The 17,374-nt window shown below is 41.3% G+C and overlaps 1 protein-coding gene across 2 annotated transcripts in view; it reads right to left on the reverse strand.

The window, feature by feature from the left end:
• Window positions 1-17,374, reverse strand: part of LOC127410331 (fibronectin type III domain-containing protein 1-like) — a 67,593-nt gene that overhangs the window by 26,660 nt on the left and 23,559 nt on the right. For both annotated transcript variants that reach the window (XM_051645532.1, XM_051645533.1), the window contains 3 exons: window positions 13,856-13,967; window positions 13,380-13,757; window positions 2,196-2,324 (listed from right to left, as the gene is read on the reverse strand). In XM_051645532.1, the coding sequence (XP_051501492.1) occupies window positions 2,196-2,324; window positions 13,380-13,757; window positions 13,856-13,967 (619 nt within the window). The remainder of the gene's footprint in view (window positions 1-2,195; window positions 2,325-13,379; window positions 13,758-13,855; window positions 13,968-17,374) is intronic.

A 17,374-nucleotide genomic window follows, 5' to 3' on the forward strand; every position in this document is an offset into this window, starting at 1 on the left:
AAAGTGTATGTCTGTGTGTCATCCCTGTGATGGACTGGCCACCTGTCCCTGCCTTTGGCTCTAGACAGCTGGGATAGGCTTCAGCTTTACCTGTGACCCTACATAGGTCATGTGGCTTTAGAATATGGATGGATGAATTATTTAGATTGTTTATAAATATTTACATTTTGATATAGCCTACTAAATTCTTTATTTGAGGGCCTTTCTAATAAGTAAATTAATTGTGATTCATTCGATTAATTTATCGGCATATCATTTAATTAATTTGATTACAATTTTTAATTGATTGACAGCCCTTTCAGGACAGTGGTAATGTCCTGAAATATAATATATATATATATTACAATAAATATAAAAAAAAGTTGAAATCGGTTTAGTCACCGTTTGGATTTAAATAAGCAGATACTTCAGAGCTTATGATTTGATCATTATTGCAGTGATTAATACATTTCAGCTGACAACAATAATTTTAACCCTAACCGATGCAGTGCGTAGCTTCTCATTTCTTAAACAACCATGTCGGAAGACGGACCCGTGGTCGTGGAAAGGATGTTACTGTGTTTCAGAAGGGGCAAATTATTGGCCTGCATCAAGCAAACTAAGGAGATTGCTGAAATCACTGGAATTGGGTTAAGAACTGTCCAATGCGCTAATAAAACCTGCAAGAATAATCTTGAATGATCATGATCAGAGATCACTAAAATGCTTGGTGAAGTCACATCATAAAAAATCTACAGTAGAACTCTTGGCTATGTTTAATAGTGAAAGTAAGAGTATTTCACATGCACAATGTGATGAGAACTTACAGGATTGGGACTAAACAGCAGTGCGGCAACAAGAAAGCCATTTGTTAGTGAGGCTAATCGGAAAAATGAGTTCAATTTGCTAGGGAGCATAAATATTGGACTGTGGAACAATGGAAAAAGGTCATGTGGTCTGACGAGTCCAGATTTACCCTATTCCAAAGCGATGGGCATGTCAGGGTAAGAAGGGAAGCGTTTGAAGCTATGCACCCCTCATGCATAGTGCCCACTGTACAAGCCTCTGGAGGCAGTGTTATGATCTAGGGTTGCTTCAACTGGTCAGATCTAAGCTCAGCAACGTTATGCAGCAATAAAATTAAGTCAGCTGACTACCTGAATGTACTGAATGACCAGGTTATCCCATCAATGGGTTTTTTATTTCCCTGATGGCACAGGCATATTCCAGGACGACAATGCCAAGATTCATTGGGCTCAAATTGTGAAAGAGAGGTTCAGGGAGCATGAGGAATCATTTTCACACATGAATTGGCCACCACAGAGTCCTGTCCTGAATCCCATTGAAAGACTTTGGGATGTGCTGGAGAAGACTTTACAGAGTGGTTCGACTCTCCCGTCATCAATACAAGATCTTGGTCAAAATTTAATGCAACTCTGGATGGAAATAAATGTTTTGGCCTTGCATAATCAAAGCTAAAGGCTGTCCAACAAAATATTAGAGTATGCAACTTTTTTTTTTGGCCAGGCAGTGTAGTAGAATGATAATGAATGGACCTTTTTGTAAACATGTTTCTGAATTAGTTATTCAAGAGCTCACATATGGACTGTGTCTCCAGTGGTGCTTTGAAAATTGTGATGATCTAAGCTGACTGGGTGGAGTTTGGAAGATCATTCTACTATCGAGGGACAAAAAGAATTAGCATTTAAATCCTACATAATCCATCAGCTGTATGCTCTATTTTATTTGCTGCTTACAAGCATCACCAAGGGAATGAACTGCATATGGTAGCCAAATAATTTTCATTCACATTCACCATTCAACTCTCAAGTGCCTCGCATCAACAGGAAATGTTGAGGTGATTGAAAAGAAATTAACTGTGAGCAGCCAGTTGTGTTTCCTGAGAGGTTTAGTCTCAGCATGGTATCACTGGGTTTGGAGCCATTACATTTACATTTATGCATTTGGCAGACATTGTCATCCAAAATGACAGTGTATTCAAGATATACACTGTTATCACTTTGTGTGTTCCCTGGGAATCGAACACATGACCTTGGCATTGCTATCATCATGCTATACCACCTACAGGAACACCCATGAGCACCATGAACAGATGAGCACAGAGATAGTTGGCTAAAGCATTTGTTCACCACACAGTGTGTTGTAGCCTACTATGTTAATGCAAATGTAAAAACAAACACACAAAAATGTACTACCTCTGAAGCGTTTCTTGCCGGCAACATCAAACTCAGAGGAAGGGGTGTTGTTGAACGGCCGTGTCTCAGGAGTGGGGGCTTGTGTTGTTGTAGAGACTGGGATTGTGGTGGTCTTCACAAAAAACTTGTCTGTAAGATAAAGCAGCAGTCAAAACCAGATTTAAAACAATTAAAACTAAAAACAAATCATCAGGATAACACTGCCTTTTCTGTGTAGTCAAAGCAGCATTTGTTGTATTAAAAGTTGTTATTACACTGTTATTGCTGTGTTATAGTTGTGTAATAATGTAAGGAAGTGACCACATTTTCCCTTATGGTTAATATATCCTTTAACTTGGACAGGTATTCCTGTCACACAAAGGAAATATTTTTTTGGACAAACCAAGTAACTACCAAAACCTGCAAGTTTGTCCTTTAATGTAACTTGGCCATATTAACTGACTTGTATTCAAACCAACAGAATTACATAACAAATGATTACACAACAATGTCTGGTTATTAGACAGAACAAATTGTCATTCCAGGAAGGTCATCCAAGTTTGTAAGTTTGTGCACACTGAATTATAAAGATCTTTACTTTGTAGTTTACAAGGCCACTTAGCTTAGAAAAATGTCAAACAAATAAATGGCACATTAAACGAATAGTTCACCCAAAAATGATAATTTACTCACCCTTATGCCGTCTCAAAGTCGTATGAATTTCTTTTTTTCTGCGGAACACAAACAAAGATATTTTGAAGGAGATATGATGTGAATATATTCATACAATGCAAGTCAGTGGGGTCCAACACTTCCAAGCTCCAAAAAGGGAATAAAGGCAGCATAAAGTTATTCATACAATTCGAGTGGTTTAATCCATGTCTTCTGAAAAGGTACGATTGGTTTTGGGTGAGAACAGACCAAAATGTAACTACTTTTTTACTATAAATCTTGACCTTTGGGAAGTTGTGGGCCCCACTGACTTGCATTGAATGGATATTTTCACATGACACAGTACATCTATGAAAATACCTTTGTTTGTGTTTCACAGAACAAAGAAAGTCATATGAGTTTCAGATGGCATTAAGATGAATAAATGATGAGAGAATTATCATTTTGAGTGAACTATTCATTTGACCGATATTAACTTTACCTTATATGTATAAAAAAAATGATAATAAAATTTCAGATCTGTGCTACATTTTTATGCTTGTTCAAACTAAATCTGTGACAATGTTTTGACTGATTCATTGTTCGTGATTCATTCGTAAGAAACCAGCAACAGTCCTGACTGTGCTATTGGCGTGTAATAGAAATTCAACCTGTGTGGCATTTAATTCACAGCAAAACATGCAACACAATGTATATTTAAGAAAACCACATTATTTGAGTCTGCTTACTCCATATTAGATGCATAAATGGAAAAGTTTACCCCAAAATAAAAATACTACTATTATTTACTCACTCTCCTACCAACTTTCTTTCCTTTATAGAATACAAAAATAGATGTTAGACAGAATGTGAGCCTTAGTCACCATTTACTGTCATTGTATGGGAAAAAGATGCAATGAAAATGAATGGTGACTGAGGCTCTCTCCTTATGTATTCCATGGGGCATAGACAGTCAAAAAGTTGTTGTTTTTTTCCGGTGATTTATGTAAATTCTGCGCCAATAGCATCACCAAAAGGAATAGGTAAATAGGTAAGGACGCTTAAACAAACAGAGCAACATTTTTCTTTTTTTTCTTTATATATATATATATATATATATATATATATATATATATATATATATATATATATATATATATATATATATATTTTTTTTTTTTTTTATTGAGTGTAAAGTAGGCACAAACATACAGCATGACATAACAATTGACAGAGTCATACAACCCATTCCACGAAGTATCGACCTTCTTTTTTTGTTTGTTTTTACAACAACATACAAAACAAAACACAGAGGGATAAGAAAACCATAAATAAATAAAAAATTAAAAGGGGGATAAAGACTATCTAAATTCAATCATCAGGTAAAGTAAGTAAAGAATAGAAGTATGTTATAAGGGGTTGCCATTTATCATGAAAGGAGACAGATCTATCAAAGCGAGAGCATCTTATCTTCTCCAGTTTCAAGAAATGCATCGTGTCCACAAGCCACTGCGAAGTACCAGGGGGTTTGGAAGATTTCCAGAGAAACGAAATTCACCTTCTAGCCAATAAAGACTTAAAGACGAGCACATCTAATTGAGTTGAGGAAAACTGAGTCCAGTCCTTAGGGATTCCAAAAATGGCAGTAGTAGGGCACCTATTAACTTTAAATTAAAATATTTTAGTCATAGTTTCAAAATAATTGTTCCAAAAATTGCATAGCTTTGGACAAAAAACAAAAAACAAACATATGACTTAGATTACAGGGTGAGATATGGCACCTATCACATCGATCATCAACATTAGGGAAAATTGCCGAAAGCTGCGCTTTGGAATATGAGTTCTGTTAAAGCCTCCCCCCACCATTCCTCCACAAACTTCTCTCCCAACTCACATTCCCAGGCATTTTTAATTTTAACTATGGAGCAGTCCTCTAATTCCATTAACTGATAGTAAACCTTGGAAATAAGTGCCTTATGAGAGAGGTTAAGCTCGAGGAACTCTTCCCAAAGAGTTAAAATTAGGATGTAGAGAACGCGAACAATGCCTAGCCTGAATATATCGAAACAGGTGGGACTTTGGCAGCTCAAAGTCATAGGACATCATATTATAACTGTAAAAAGTGCCATCCTTAAAGAGGTCTCTAAAACATTTTAGTCCTTTATCATGCCACACCTTAAATACAGGGTCTGTACTTGAAGAAGGAAATGAATGGTTCATAGCAACTGGCATTAATGAAGAGGCAGAATTAAACTTGAAATGCCACCTAAACTGGGACCATATATTAAGAGTAGAGAGGACTACTGAGTTATTAGAGAAGCGCACAGAGCAAGGGGGCCGTGAGTAAAGCCTGCAATGAGGTAGAAGGACAGGAGTTCGCCTCCAGCCGACACCAAGGAGCGGTTGACGAATTAAACCAGTAGATAATCTTATGAATATTAGCCGGCCAAAAATAAAACTTAAAATTGGGTAGTGACAGCCCACCACTGATTTTACAATTTTGAAGTAATGATCTCCGAATTCTGGGCTTTTTGCCATTCCACAAATACAGAGTAACAATTTGGTCAAGAGACTTAAAAAAGCTATTTGGTAAGAATAGGGGGATGCATTGAAATAAGAAGAGAAACTTCGGAAGAACATTAATTTTCACGACATTAATTCTTCCAGTTAGGGATAAAGGAAGACTGCGCCACCTTTGTGCATCGGATTTAACTTGAGCCAGCAGTGAGGTATAGTTTGCAGAAAAGAGAGATGAAAAAGATCTGGTGACATTAATCCCAAGATATTTAAACCCGGACCTATTTAACTTAATTGGAACATCAGTTTTTTTAAGATGCTTTTCAAGGCCTGCTGATTAACGGGGTAACACTCACTCTTTTGCAAATTAATTTTGTAACCAGAGAATGAACCAAATTTACTCAACATAGATATAATTGACGGGATGCCCACAGTAGGGTTACAAACATACAGCAATAAATCGTCAGTGTAAAGAGACATTTTAACTTCAATATTAGAGCGAGTGTTTCCCTCAAATACCGAAGAGGACCGCAGAGCAATTGACAGTGGCTCAATAGCCAAAGCAAACAGCATGGGGGAAAGCGGACATCCCTGCCGTGTTCCACGCCCTAATTTGAAATATTCCGATCGTGAGTCATTGGTGTGTACAGATGCCAGAGGTTGAGCATACAGGAGCTGCACCCACGAAATGAAGGCCTCCCCAAACCCAAATTTTCTAAGCACGGCAAAAAGACAGCCACTTGACATGATCAAATGCTTTTTCAGCATCTAAAGCAATTACCACCTCAGGAACTGTCATGGTATGTTTAGAGTAAATTATATCAAAGAGGGTACGGATGTTGAAAAACATTTGTCTCCCTATAATGAAACCCGTTTGATCCTCTGATATTATACCCAGGAGTATCTTCAAGACGAGTAGCCAATACCTTTGCCAAAATCTTAGCATTCACATTCTGTAATGAAAGAGGTCTATACGAGCTACATGAACTGGGATCTTTGTCCTTGTTTAAAAGTAATAAAATGGAAGCTTGAGAAAGTGTCTCTGGCAGAGACCCCAGCTCAAGAGACTCATTATAAACGGATAAAAGTAAAGGGGCCAATTTATCCTGAAATTTCTTAAAAAACTCAGTGGGAAACCCATCAGGGCCAGGTGCTTTATTACTCTGCATAGTTCGAATTGCCCGTGCAATCTCCTCAATACTCAGGGGAGCATCCAGATCACTAGAGACCCCTGGATCAATTACAGGGGCATCTAACTCTTGAAGAATAGAAGCCATTGCGCTGGTATTGGAAGGAAATTCAGATGAATATAACGAAGAGTAGAAGGCCTTAAAAATGGCATTAATGCCTTCTGAATCAGATATTAATGCACCATGCTGGTCTTTGATCTGTGGGATCATACGTGCGGCCGCCCTCCTTCTAAGTTGGTGTGCTAAAAGACGGCTAGCCTTATCACCATACTCGTAGTACGAGCTGCACGGCTGCAGTAATAATCGCTTCGCGTTCCCAGTTGTAATAAGATCCAGCTCAACATGCAAATCCATACGGCGCTTAAACCCCTCAGGAGATGGGCTACTTGCTAGCTGTTGGTCCAGCTTGGAGATATCGCAGTTGAGCTTATGCAGCTTAGCGGTACTAAGCTTATTTAACTGGGCAGAATATGAAATAATTTGTCCCCGTAAAAACGTCTTAAGTGTTTCCCACAATAAAGAGCAGGAAGTCTTGCTGTTCTGGTTAGTCGCCATAAACGTATCAATTGACACAGAGATAAACTCAGTAAAATTATAATCCGATAATAACAAAGAGATAAATCTCCAAGGTGGTGAATAGCGGGGTCGAGCAGACAGCTGGATGTCCACACTAAGGGAGGCATGATCAGAGATAGCAACAGTATGATACTTAACTGATGAAACTTTAGGAATAAAACTATTATCTATAAAAAAAAATAGTCAATACAGGAATATGACTGATGTACTGAGGAAAAGAAAGAAAAAGCCCTGGCCTGAGCATTATAAACCTCCATGGATCTACACACCCATTGCAAGCCATAAACTGGACATAGAAGATGGAGTTAGAACACAAGGGTTTGACCGGTCCAAAGCAGGAACGATTACACAATTAAGATCTGAAGCAAAAATCAACTTATGAGTATTCAAGGAGGGGAGGGTTTTGAATAGCCTATTTATGAAATTGGGATCATCAAAATTAGGTGCATAGACATTCACTAACAGCACGGGGTTCAGCATTAACATGCCTACTATAATCAAATATCTGCCATTCTTATCCGCAATGACCTTGGTGAGGGAAAATTGAACTCTTTTATGAATTAACATAGCCACCCCTCTGGACTTAGAATTGAAAAGCCTCACCTACCCATGAAGCCCTGAGCATCAAGTGATATTCATTTCTTAAGTGGGTTTCTTGTAGAAAGACAATATCACTGTTTAGAAATTTCAGGTGGGAGACAATCTTCGACCTCTTAACCAGATTGCCCATACCCTTAATATTCCAACTCAAGAAGTGAATGGAGGATCCCCTGGTACTATTACTAGAGCTACTAAGTGGGCCAGTCATTTATTATACTATAAGAAGAAAGTAAACTCTGATCCCCCACAGAGAAACTAGAAAATAAATAAATAAATAAAACACACCACAAGGAACCACCCCACCCCAGGTCACATTACATAACACACTCAAACATCGGCCAACAAAACACACAAACATAGCCCACCCCCCTGCACATTTAAGGTCCACATCCCCGAACACTGTGAACCGCTGTGCAGACTCCAACAGGAGCCAACTCGAATAAGCAATACTCACGATAGTAACAAGTAATATACATAGTATGTATCCATGAATATACTCTCCGATCCACCCAGTCACATTGTATCCCACAGTCATTACGGATCCTTATCTCTTCTACTCACAAGTTAAAATAGATTATGACCAGTGTTTTCAGTCTATGGTGATCCGTATTCCAAAATCAACAGCAAAAGAAAAATAAAACAAGAAAGCCCAACATATTATCCCAGCTCGCCAACCGAGAGCTTGTGAGATGCTTAAGCCACCAACATGTTCATGTTCACAAATTCAGTCCTTCAACACACGATAATAGAGACTTGACATATGCTTGTGCCTCATCCAGCCGACTGAACTGCTTCTCAACACCATCATACGTGACACGCAAATGAGCCGAAATCCAAACTGGACACCAGGAATCCCTCGCAGCTGCCGGCGCACTTCCAAAAATGCCGTTCGGGCATGAGCCACCTTAGAGGTAAGGTCCAGAAAAAAATATATATTAGCATCCCCGAACTTGAATTGCCTCGACTCCCTTGCCCGCTGCAGAATGTCCACACAATCCGGATAGTAGTGGAGGTTAGTAATTATGACGCGTGGACGATCGTGGGGTTGGGTTTCGGCTGCAGCATACGGTGCAATCTGTCAACCAGGATATCTTTGTCAAGGTGCAGGGCATCCCTGTGTAACTTAGAAACCGCAGAATTAGAGGCAAGAGTGTCCTCAGGAACCCCCACAATTCTAATATTATTACGGCGGGACCTCGCTTCAAGATCTTCACATTTGTCTTCCAGACGCTTCACATCCGCAGTAAGAGAATCCACTCTTTCTTGTGTGGCTACAACATCGTCAGTACAGGTCGATAATGACTGTTCAATGTCCTTAATCGTACTTTTCATGGCTGACATGTCAGCCTGCACCATAGCCATTGTATTGGTGAATTTGACTTTTACCATTACTCTTAATGGTAGATAAATCGTCTCCCAGCATATCTTGCAGCTCGGAATGAAATATCTCCGCAATGTCCTTACGTATTGATGATAAATGTTCAGCTTTAGATGCTGCGTTGTCGGCCGGTGGCTCCGCCTGAACATCTGCGAATGTCACTCAAAGTCTGCGAAGCCAGAGGCGTAGCACATAGAGTAGGCCGCTGATGTGACGACGGCGCGTTAGCACCTTTACCAGATTTATTCTTCATTCTTCGGCGAGCAAGGCACATTCAATATAATAAAAAACATTTAAGTAACACGTATAGACTGAGTGGATAACGTAAATAAATGAAAAAAATAATGAAATCGATGAACTCTGCAGGAGTGACCAGAAACGCAACCTACTCCATAGCTAACCAAACCGGAAGTCCAGAGAAACATTTTTATAGCTCCACAGAGATACAATGTTTACAGTTTTTTAAAGATGCAGTATGTCAGATTCAGAAACCCTTGTTATTAATGACACCTGTGGCCATTAAGTGAACTGCAGACAGCTACCTGTTGCTCATGCACACACTCCATAGGGACGCGAGCGAGGGAGCATCGACCAAAACAATGATGTAATGTACAAAGAGTCTGAACGGGATTCACCAACATAATGCTCACAGATGAGGTAGCATAATTAAAATTACACAGTGTGGAGGAATGATCTGCCCCTCTAGCTCGTCATCATCGCCCCAGCTCTAAGGGCCGCCCTTCAGCCAGGCCATCTCATGATGGGAGTTTGGCGGGAGAGCGAGAAGAGGTGCATAATTAATAAGCCTCGTTTGGCCAGCTTGACACCAAAGCCACTGTTTCTGTCTCTTGCTCATCCTGTCACAGTGGTGGAGAATGTGGGCACTTTTGTGGGCAAAGACAGCACAGTTGGGCACCACCAGTTATGTCACTCTTCCTCTCATTCGCTGGTTCGATGGAAAGCCTGGAGTGGGATGGAAAAACACGAGGACGGTCTCCCAGCTGCAGCAAAGGGTAAGTGGCACTTAATAAGCATTTTGCCTTGTAGCTGGCTGAGGCTGTCATATTAATTTGTGTTTTTTCTCTGTTCCCACCTGGGTGCGAGTGAGATGAGGAGTTGGCCCGGAGAGGTATCCCCCTTACGTCCACTCCGACCATAGGGCCTGGTTGAGGAAGTAGCATTACCGTGTGGGCGGCTAAAGAGTGTGCACCTCCGGCTCTGGATTCCATGATTGGATGTGAGTGTGGGAGGAGGTGCCGATGGGGTGACGCTTGGGGGGGGGAGATGTGGCGGAATGATTGTCACCCCGCCTCTTAGGGCCGCCCTTCAGCCAGGCTCACGACGGGAGTTGGGCAGGAGAGTGAGAAGAGGTGCAAAATTAATAAGCCTTGTTTGGTCAGTGGTGAATGAAGCACACCTGATGGGGATAATGCTTCATCACCGCTGTCTTTAAAATGCAGTGCGCACCTCTTCTTGGGGAGCTGGCTTCAAATCTCCATGTGTGCAAACACTGGCATCCTCGCACACCCAGGACCAGAGCTGGGAGGGATCTGACGAGTGGACGCGCTGCTGGACCTGTTCTTCGGACCCCTGGATGCCGTAATGATTCACCAGGGGTGAACAGCTCACGTTGCCACCGACGAGCTAGATGCCGGGCTGCCTTCCCCTCATACTTGCCGCGGGCCTGGGAAGACAGGCCGCCAGTGACGCCGCCACCTCACGTGCCGTGGACTTTGGAGGGGAGCGTGAGCGGCCGACTGACCCAGCCCGTGCCTGGGCTTTCCTATGGACACTACCCTGCCCCTTTTCACGGAGCCCTGTTCACCACGAGGATGCCAGATTCCCCCTTTTATTATGAACACTATTCCTCCTTGGACAATTTATTACCCCTTTTGGACATTTTTAAGTTTATTTTTGTTTCCAATAAATGCTTCTCCAAGGCTTGACGACACACCCACTGTGTCTATCTCTTGCTCACCCTGTCACAACAGTTATGATTGTTTTACTACAAACTTTGTGACTGTATATTATTTTCTTTACATGATACATTGACTGCATTTATCCGATAACCTATGTCGGCGTTAGCTAGTGTGGCGGGTATCCCGTGCATTTCAGTGTCGCCCTGGAATTGGAGCTCATTTGCCAATCAACCGCGGAATGCAGACACTGATCGCGACACCGAACATCAGCTGGAGGGGATTTAAACACTGGAGGAAGAGGAAGAGGAAGACGGTGAGCTTGAACTCCAAGGCATGTCACTAATCCTCTTCTCTCTCTCTCTCAATTCCAGACACCAGCAACGAGTGAGCGCCGATCACCGCACGCTTTCCATGGAAGCTTCACTAAACCCAGGAATCACAAACACAGACACCCCAGCACGCTCACGCCGCCCCTTGCACCGAAGACACCACACACCATTAAGTTCTTATTTTTTCTATTGTCACAATAAAACACCCCCTTTGTGGGACTCTGCACTAGAGAATAACTGTCTGTGCCTCATTCATCCTGCCACACTAGCTAGCCAGCTTTATCAATAGCTGTTAGCTAAATTTGGTGGATGATGACAGTAGCTGTTTATAAAATAGACTGTACATTATAAATATGTTGACACAATTCAGTATTGATGTGATTCCATCACAACTGTCATTTTGATATATTGATGCGCTATTGTTTTATATTAATAGATTGTATATATTTTCTGTAGAACCAAGTTACATTACACTAATGCATTAATTGCATTATCTTGATCATTGTCTAGCATTGATTTCATGTGTCATTGTAGTTTACCTTGCTGAATAATTACAGATTAACATTATGTCAGTTACTGTGAATTAGCATACCTGACTTTTAGTATAAAGAGAAGATCATTGAAATTATTTGAAAGTTACGAAGCAAGGTAGCTTGCAATTCGGCAGCGTTAGCAGGCAAGATCAAGTTAGCTCAAATTAACATCTTCCTGAGACCTCAAACAGATCAATCCTTATGGCACTATATTTCACATGCTTTGCAGTTATGTAAGCTTACCTGTCCAATAAGAAGAACGCCAATTCAGGGTCAGTTTTGAGCCCCAAAACTGAACGAAGGTCCCTCCAGGGATCAAATGCCCTGCCGATGTTCACTCTAGTTTTCGCTCGACCACAATCATGTTTCTGCTTAGCCAGATGGGATTCAGTAGATAAATGTTTTGTTTTGTTTTGTTTTTTGTTTTTTTGGCTTACTCGCAGTTTGTGTAGGAGTCGGTGTTGTGCTGGGAGCCGGCCGTTTGCTGGATTCCATCTTTAAGCTAACGTTACCTAGTGTTGCAGTTTGTTGTCGCTGTTGAATAGCGGAAGAGAATCACTGAGTCGAGGCTCTCGGGAGCGCACATAAACGTCACATCCTATGAATTTTCCCGGCAAAAGCGACTCACTCCCTTCGCATGTAAATCAGTCTACAGGCTTTAATAGGCAACCTAGGAAGTCCAGAAAGGGCTCATTTTTTTAAAGTTGCGTTACAAGAGGTTCACACTTTGTTAAAAAAAAAAAAAAGGCACCTACATATTGCACCTTTAAGCAAATCAAGCCAATCAAATAAATGGCTTATAGTTGTTTCTGTATAACAAGTTGGGATAGGACAAGAGAAAGTATTTTGACATTAAAAAAGTTACAAACTTCAGCTTTGAGAGTGAGCAGTAGTAAAAGGAAAGATTGTTTTGTTATACTGGAATACTGATTCTAAATTACAGAGGATCAGGTCTTGTGGGCACTAACTACATGCCTGTGACAAGACTTGTCATATAACAGCCAACAGTAGTAAAAAACAAAAAAACAAAACTAGGCCACAATATTTTTAAGGCCCATTTTTTCATCATTCATCATTTTGCATTGCCACACATTCAATAAAATGTTTTGACTGCACTTTTAGACTTGTTTGAAAATATTAGAGGGTAAGTTAATCCAAAAATTCTGTCATCATTTATTCACCCTCATGTTATATATTTGGTATGAGTTTCTTCCTTCCATGGAACACACAAAAAAGTTTGAATGTTAGAGACTGACAGCCGCAGCTACCACTCACTTTTACTGTATGGGAAAAAGATGCAATAAAAGTGAATGGTGACAGAAGCTGTCATTCTGCCTAACATCTTCTTTTGTGTTGCATGGAAGAAAGAATGTCATACTGGTTTGGAACAATATGGGGTGAGTAAATGGTGGTACACTATCCCTTTAAATCCACATCATGTGTTGAAGCTAACAAAATTGTAATGTTAGAGACATATTTCAATTTAGTCTTGCTCCAAAAGGATCATCTCACCTTCAGAGTAGCAGTTAAGTATTCCATCAGCACCCACTATTGGGAAACCATTCTTATCCATTCGTGAGTACAGTCCAGGTGGACATGTAGGCTCAGCAGCTAATGTTGTTGGCTCCAAAGTTTCTGTTACCATTTCTGTTGTTGTGGGTTCAGTTGTCGGTTCTGGTGTGGTTGTAGTTGTAGTTGAAGTTGTAGTTGTAGTTGTCGCTGTAGTGGATGTTATGGTAGGAATCCTAGGTTTAGGGCGGTCCAAGCCTACAACAGGCTTTCCTCCCACAGTTAGGTATTTGTCACTGGGATTAACAACAGGCCGACTGTCCCTCCCGTGACCAAATAATGCTAATCCTTCCTGGTTGACCAGTGGGCTGCCCTGGTCATCTAATATATGAAAGAATACAGAGATTTAATAACATTGCTTCTACTATGTATTTATATACAATATAAAAAGGCAGCAAAGTGTACAGTAAGTGACAAACCAAAAATAGTCTTGCCATCTTCTCCAAGTATCACTTTTCTTGGTCTACCTCTTGAATCTTGAAGAACTCTTCCATTTTCATTCATTAAGACACCTTTGTCCAGATCTACAACCTAAAACAGTGAATACCCACCATTACTGTTACAAACTCTGTACACCACAAAAACAGCAAATAGAGAGTTAACTGTGAGAATACACACACACACACACACACATATATATATATATATATATATAGAATCAGACTCAGAATGAGCTTTATTTCCAAGTATGCTTACACATACAAGGAATTTGTCTTGGTGACAGGAGCTTCCAGTGTACAACAATGCAAAAACAATACAAAAACAGCAGTAAGACATAGATAATAATAAAAAATAAAAAATAAAATCTAATTATACACATACGTACAGACACACACATACATACATACACACATACATACATACATACACACATACACATGGGTAGGGCAAATCTAATACAATCTGTTATGTACAGTGTAAATACAAATTTGTTATGTACAGTGCAAATGTTTTTTTTAATTTATTTTTTTCAAAGGAATGAAATGGCAGAAGAGGTTGGATGTGTTGGATAAATATATGAAAGACTAAACTGTGTATTGCACATAGTTATTGCTCAATGGGGCAATTTAACTGTTCATGAGATGGATAGCCTGAGGGAAAAAACTGTTCCTGTGCCTAACGGTTCTAGAGCTCTGAAGCATCGGCCAGAAGGCAACAGTTCAAAAAGGTAGTGGGCAGGGTGATTGGGGTCCAGAGTGATTTTTCCAGCCTTTTTCCTCACTCTGGAAGTGTATAGTTCTTGAAGGGGGGCAGGGGGCAACCAATAATCCTCTCAGCAGTCTGAACTGTCCTTTGTAGTCTTTTGATGTCTGATTTTGTAGCTGAACCAAACCAGACAGTTACTGAAGTGCAGAGGACAGACTCAATGATGGCTGAGTAGAACTGTATCAGCAGCGCCTGTGGCAGGTTGAATTTCCTCAGCTGGCAAAGGAAGTACAACCTCTGCTGGGCCTTTTTCACAATGGAGTCAATGTGGGTCTCCCACTTCAGGTCCTGTGAGATGGTAGTGCCCAGGAACCTGAATGACTCCACTGCTGCCATAGTGCTGTTTAGAATGGTGAGGGGGGTCAGTGTTGGGGTGTTCCTCCTAAAGTCCACAATCATCTCCATCGTTTTGAGCGTGTTCAGCTCAAGGTTGTTTTGACTGCACCAGACAGCCAGCTGTTTAACCTCCCTTCTGTATGCAGACACATCGTCATCTTGGATGAGGCCGATGACAGTGGTGTCATCTGCAAACTTCAGGAGCTTGACAGAGGGGGTCCTTGGCGATGCAGTCATTGATGTAGAGGGAGAAGAGTAGTGGGGAGAGCACACATCCCTGGGGGGAACCAGTGCTGATTGTACAGGTGCTGGAAGTGAGTTTCCTCTGTCTCACAAGCTGCTGCCTGTCCATCAGAAAGCTGGAATCCACTGACAGATAGACATGGGAACAGAGAGTTGGTGTAATTTATTCCGGAGATTAGCTGGGATGATGGTGTTGAAAGCCAAACTGAAGTCCACAAAAAGGATCCTTGCATATGTCCCTGGTCTGTCCAGATGTTGCAGGATATGATGCAATCTCATGTTGACTGCATCATCCACAGACCTGTTTGCTCGATAAGCAAATTGAAGGGGATCTTGAAAGGGTCCAGTAATGTTCTTCAGGTGGGCCAACACCAGAATCTCAAATGATTTCATGACCACAGACGTCAGGGCGACAGGTCTGTAGTCATTAAGTCCTGTGATTTTTGGTTTCTTTGGGATGGGGATGATAGTGGAACATTTGAAGCAGCATGGGAATTCATACTGCTTCAGTGATCTATTGAAGATCTGTGTGAAGATGGGGCCAGCTGGTTAGCACAGGATCTAAGACATGCAGGTGAAACGCCATCTGGGCCCTGTGCTTTCCTTACCCTTTGTTGTCGAAAGACGCGGCTCACATCATCTTCACAGATCTTAAGTGCAGGTTGAGTAGCAGGAGGGGGAGAAGGGGGGTTGCAGGAGGTGTTGGTGTTTGTGTGAAGTGAAGTGAAGGTCAGAGTGAGTGTGGGGTGTAAGATTGGGCCTTTCAAATCTACAGTAGAACACATTCAGGTCGTCAGCCAGTTGTTGGTCCACCATAGGGTTGGGGGCAGGAGTCCTGTAATTCGTAAGTTGTTTTATGCCACTCCACACTGATGCAGGGTCATTAGTTGAAAACTTGTTTTTCAGCTTCTCAGAGTATCTTCTTTTAGCCACTCTGATTCCCTTATTCAGTGTGTTCCTGGCCTGATTATACAAGACTTTATCCCCAACTCTGTAAGCATCCTCTTTGGCCTGACGAAGCTGCCTGAGTTCCGCTGTAAACCATGATTTGTCGTTGTTAAATGTTAAATAAGTCCTAGTAGGAATGCACATATCCTCACAAAAACTGATATATGATGTAACAGTATCTGTGAGCTCGTCCAGATTGGTGTCTGCAGCCTCAAAAACACTCCAATCAGTGCAGTCAAAGCAGGCTTGTAGTTCCAGCTCTGCTTCGTTGGTCCATCTCTTTACAGTCCTTAATACAGGTTTAGCAGATTTTAATTTCTGTCTGTTGCTTGGAAGAAGATGAACCAGTGATCAGAGAGTCCCAAAGCTGCTCTAGGAACAGAGCGATATGCATCCATTATTGTTGTGTAACAATGATCCAGTATATTTCTGTCTCTGGTTGGGCATGTAATGTGCTGTCTGTATTTGGGCAGTTCATATGTGAGATTTACTTTGTTAAAATCCCCAAGAATAATAATAACTGAGTCCGGGTATTGTTGTTCCATGTCTGTGATTTGATCAGCCAGCTGTTGCAGCGCTGTGTTCAAACACACGTTTGGTGCGATATACACACTCACCAGAATAAACGAGGAAAACTCCCGTGGCGAATAGAAAGGCTTACAGTTAATAAAGAGCGTTTTCAAATTAGGACAGCACATCTTCTTTAACGTTGTTACATCTGTACACCAACTTTCATTGATGTAAAAGCATGTTCCACCACCTCTCGTTTTCCCCATTAACTCTGTGATGCGATCCGCTCTGAACAGCTGAAAGCCCGGCAGATGTAACGCGCTGTCCGGAATGGCTTCACTCAGCCAGGTTTCTGTGAAGCACAAGGCAGCAGAGTTTGAAAAGTCCTTGTTTGTGCGGGTGAGGAGATGTAGTTCGTCCATTTTGTTAGGAAGAGAGCGGAGATTCGCAAGATGAATGCTCGGCAGCGTTGTGCGAGAGCCCCGCCGACAGAGTTTGACCAGCGCGCCTGCTCGTATCCCTCGCCTGCGTCTCATAGTGCGTTTAAACAACACAGCCGCGCCTCCGACTAAAATGTCAAACAAAATGTCCGAATATTCAAAATCTGGGAAAAGATTTACTGGTGTATGCTGTCGAATGTTCAGCAGTTCATCTCTGGTAAAACTGACTGAAAAAAGATTAGTAAACACAGGACA

Source organism: Myxocyprinus asiaticus, chromosome 19 (assembly GCF_019703515.2).
Source record: "Myxocyprinus asiaticus isolate MX2 ecotype Aquarium Trade chromosome 19, UBuf_Myxa_2, whole genome shotgun sequence".
NCBI classification, from domain to species: Eukaryota; Metazoa; Chordata; class Actinopteri; order Cypriniformes; family Catostomidae; genus Myxocyprinus; species Myxocyprinus asiaticus.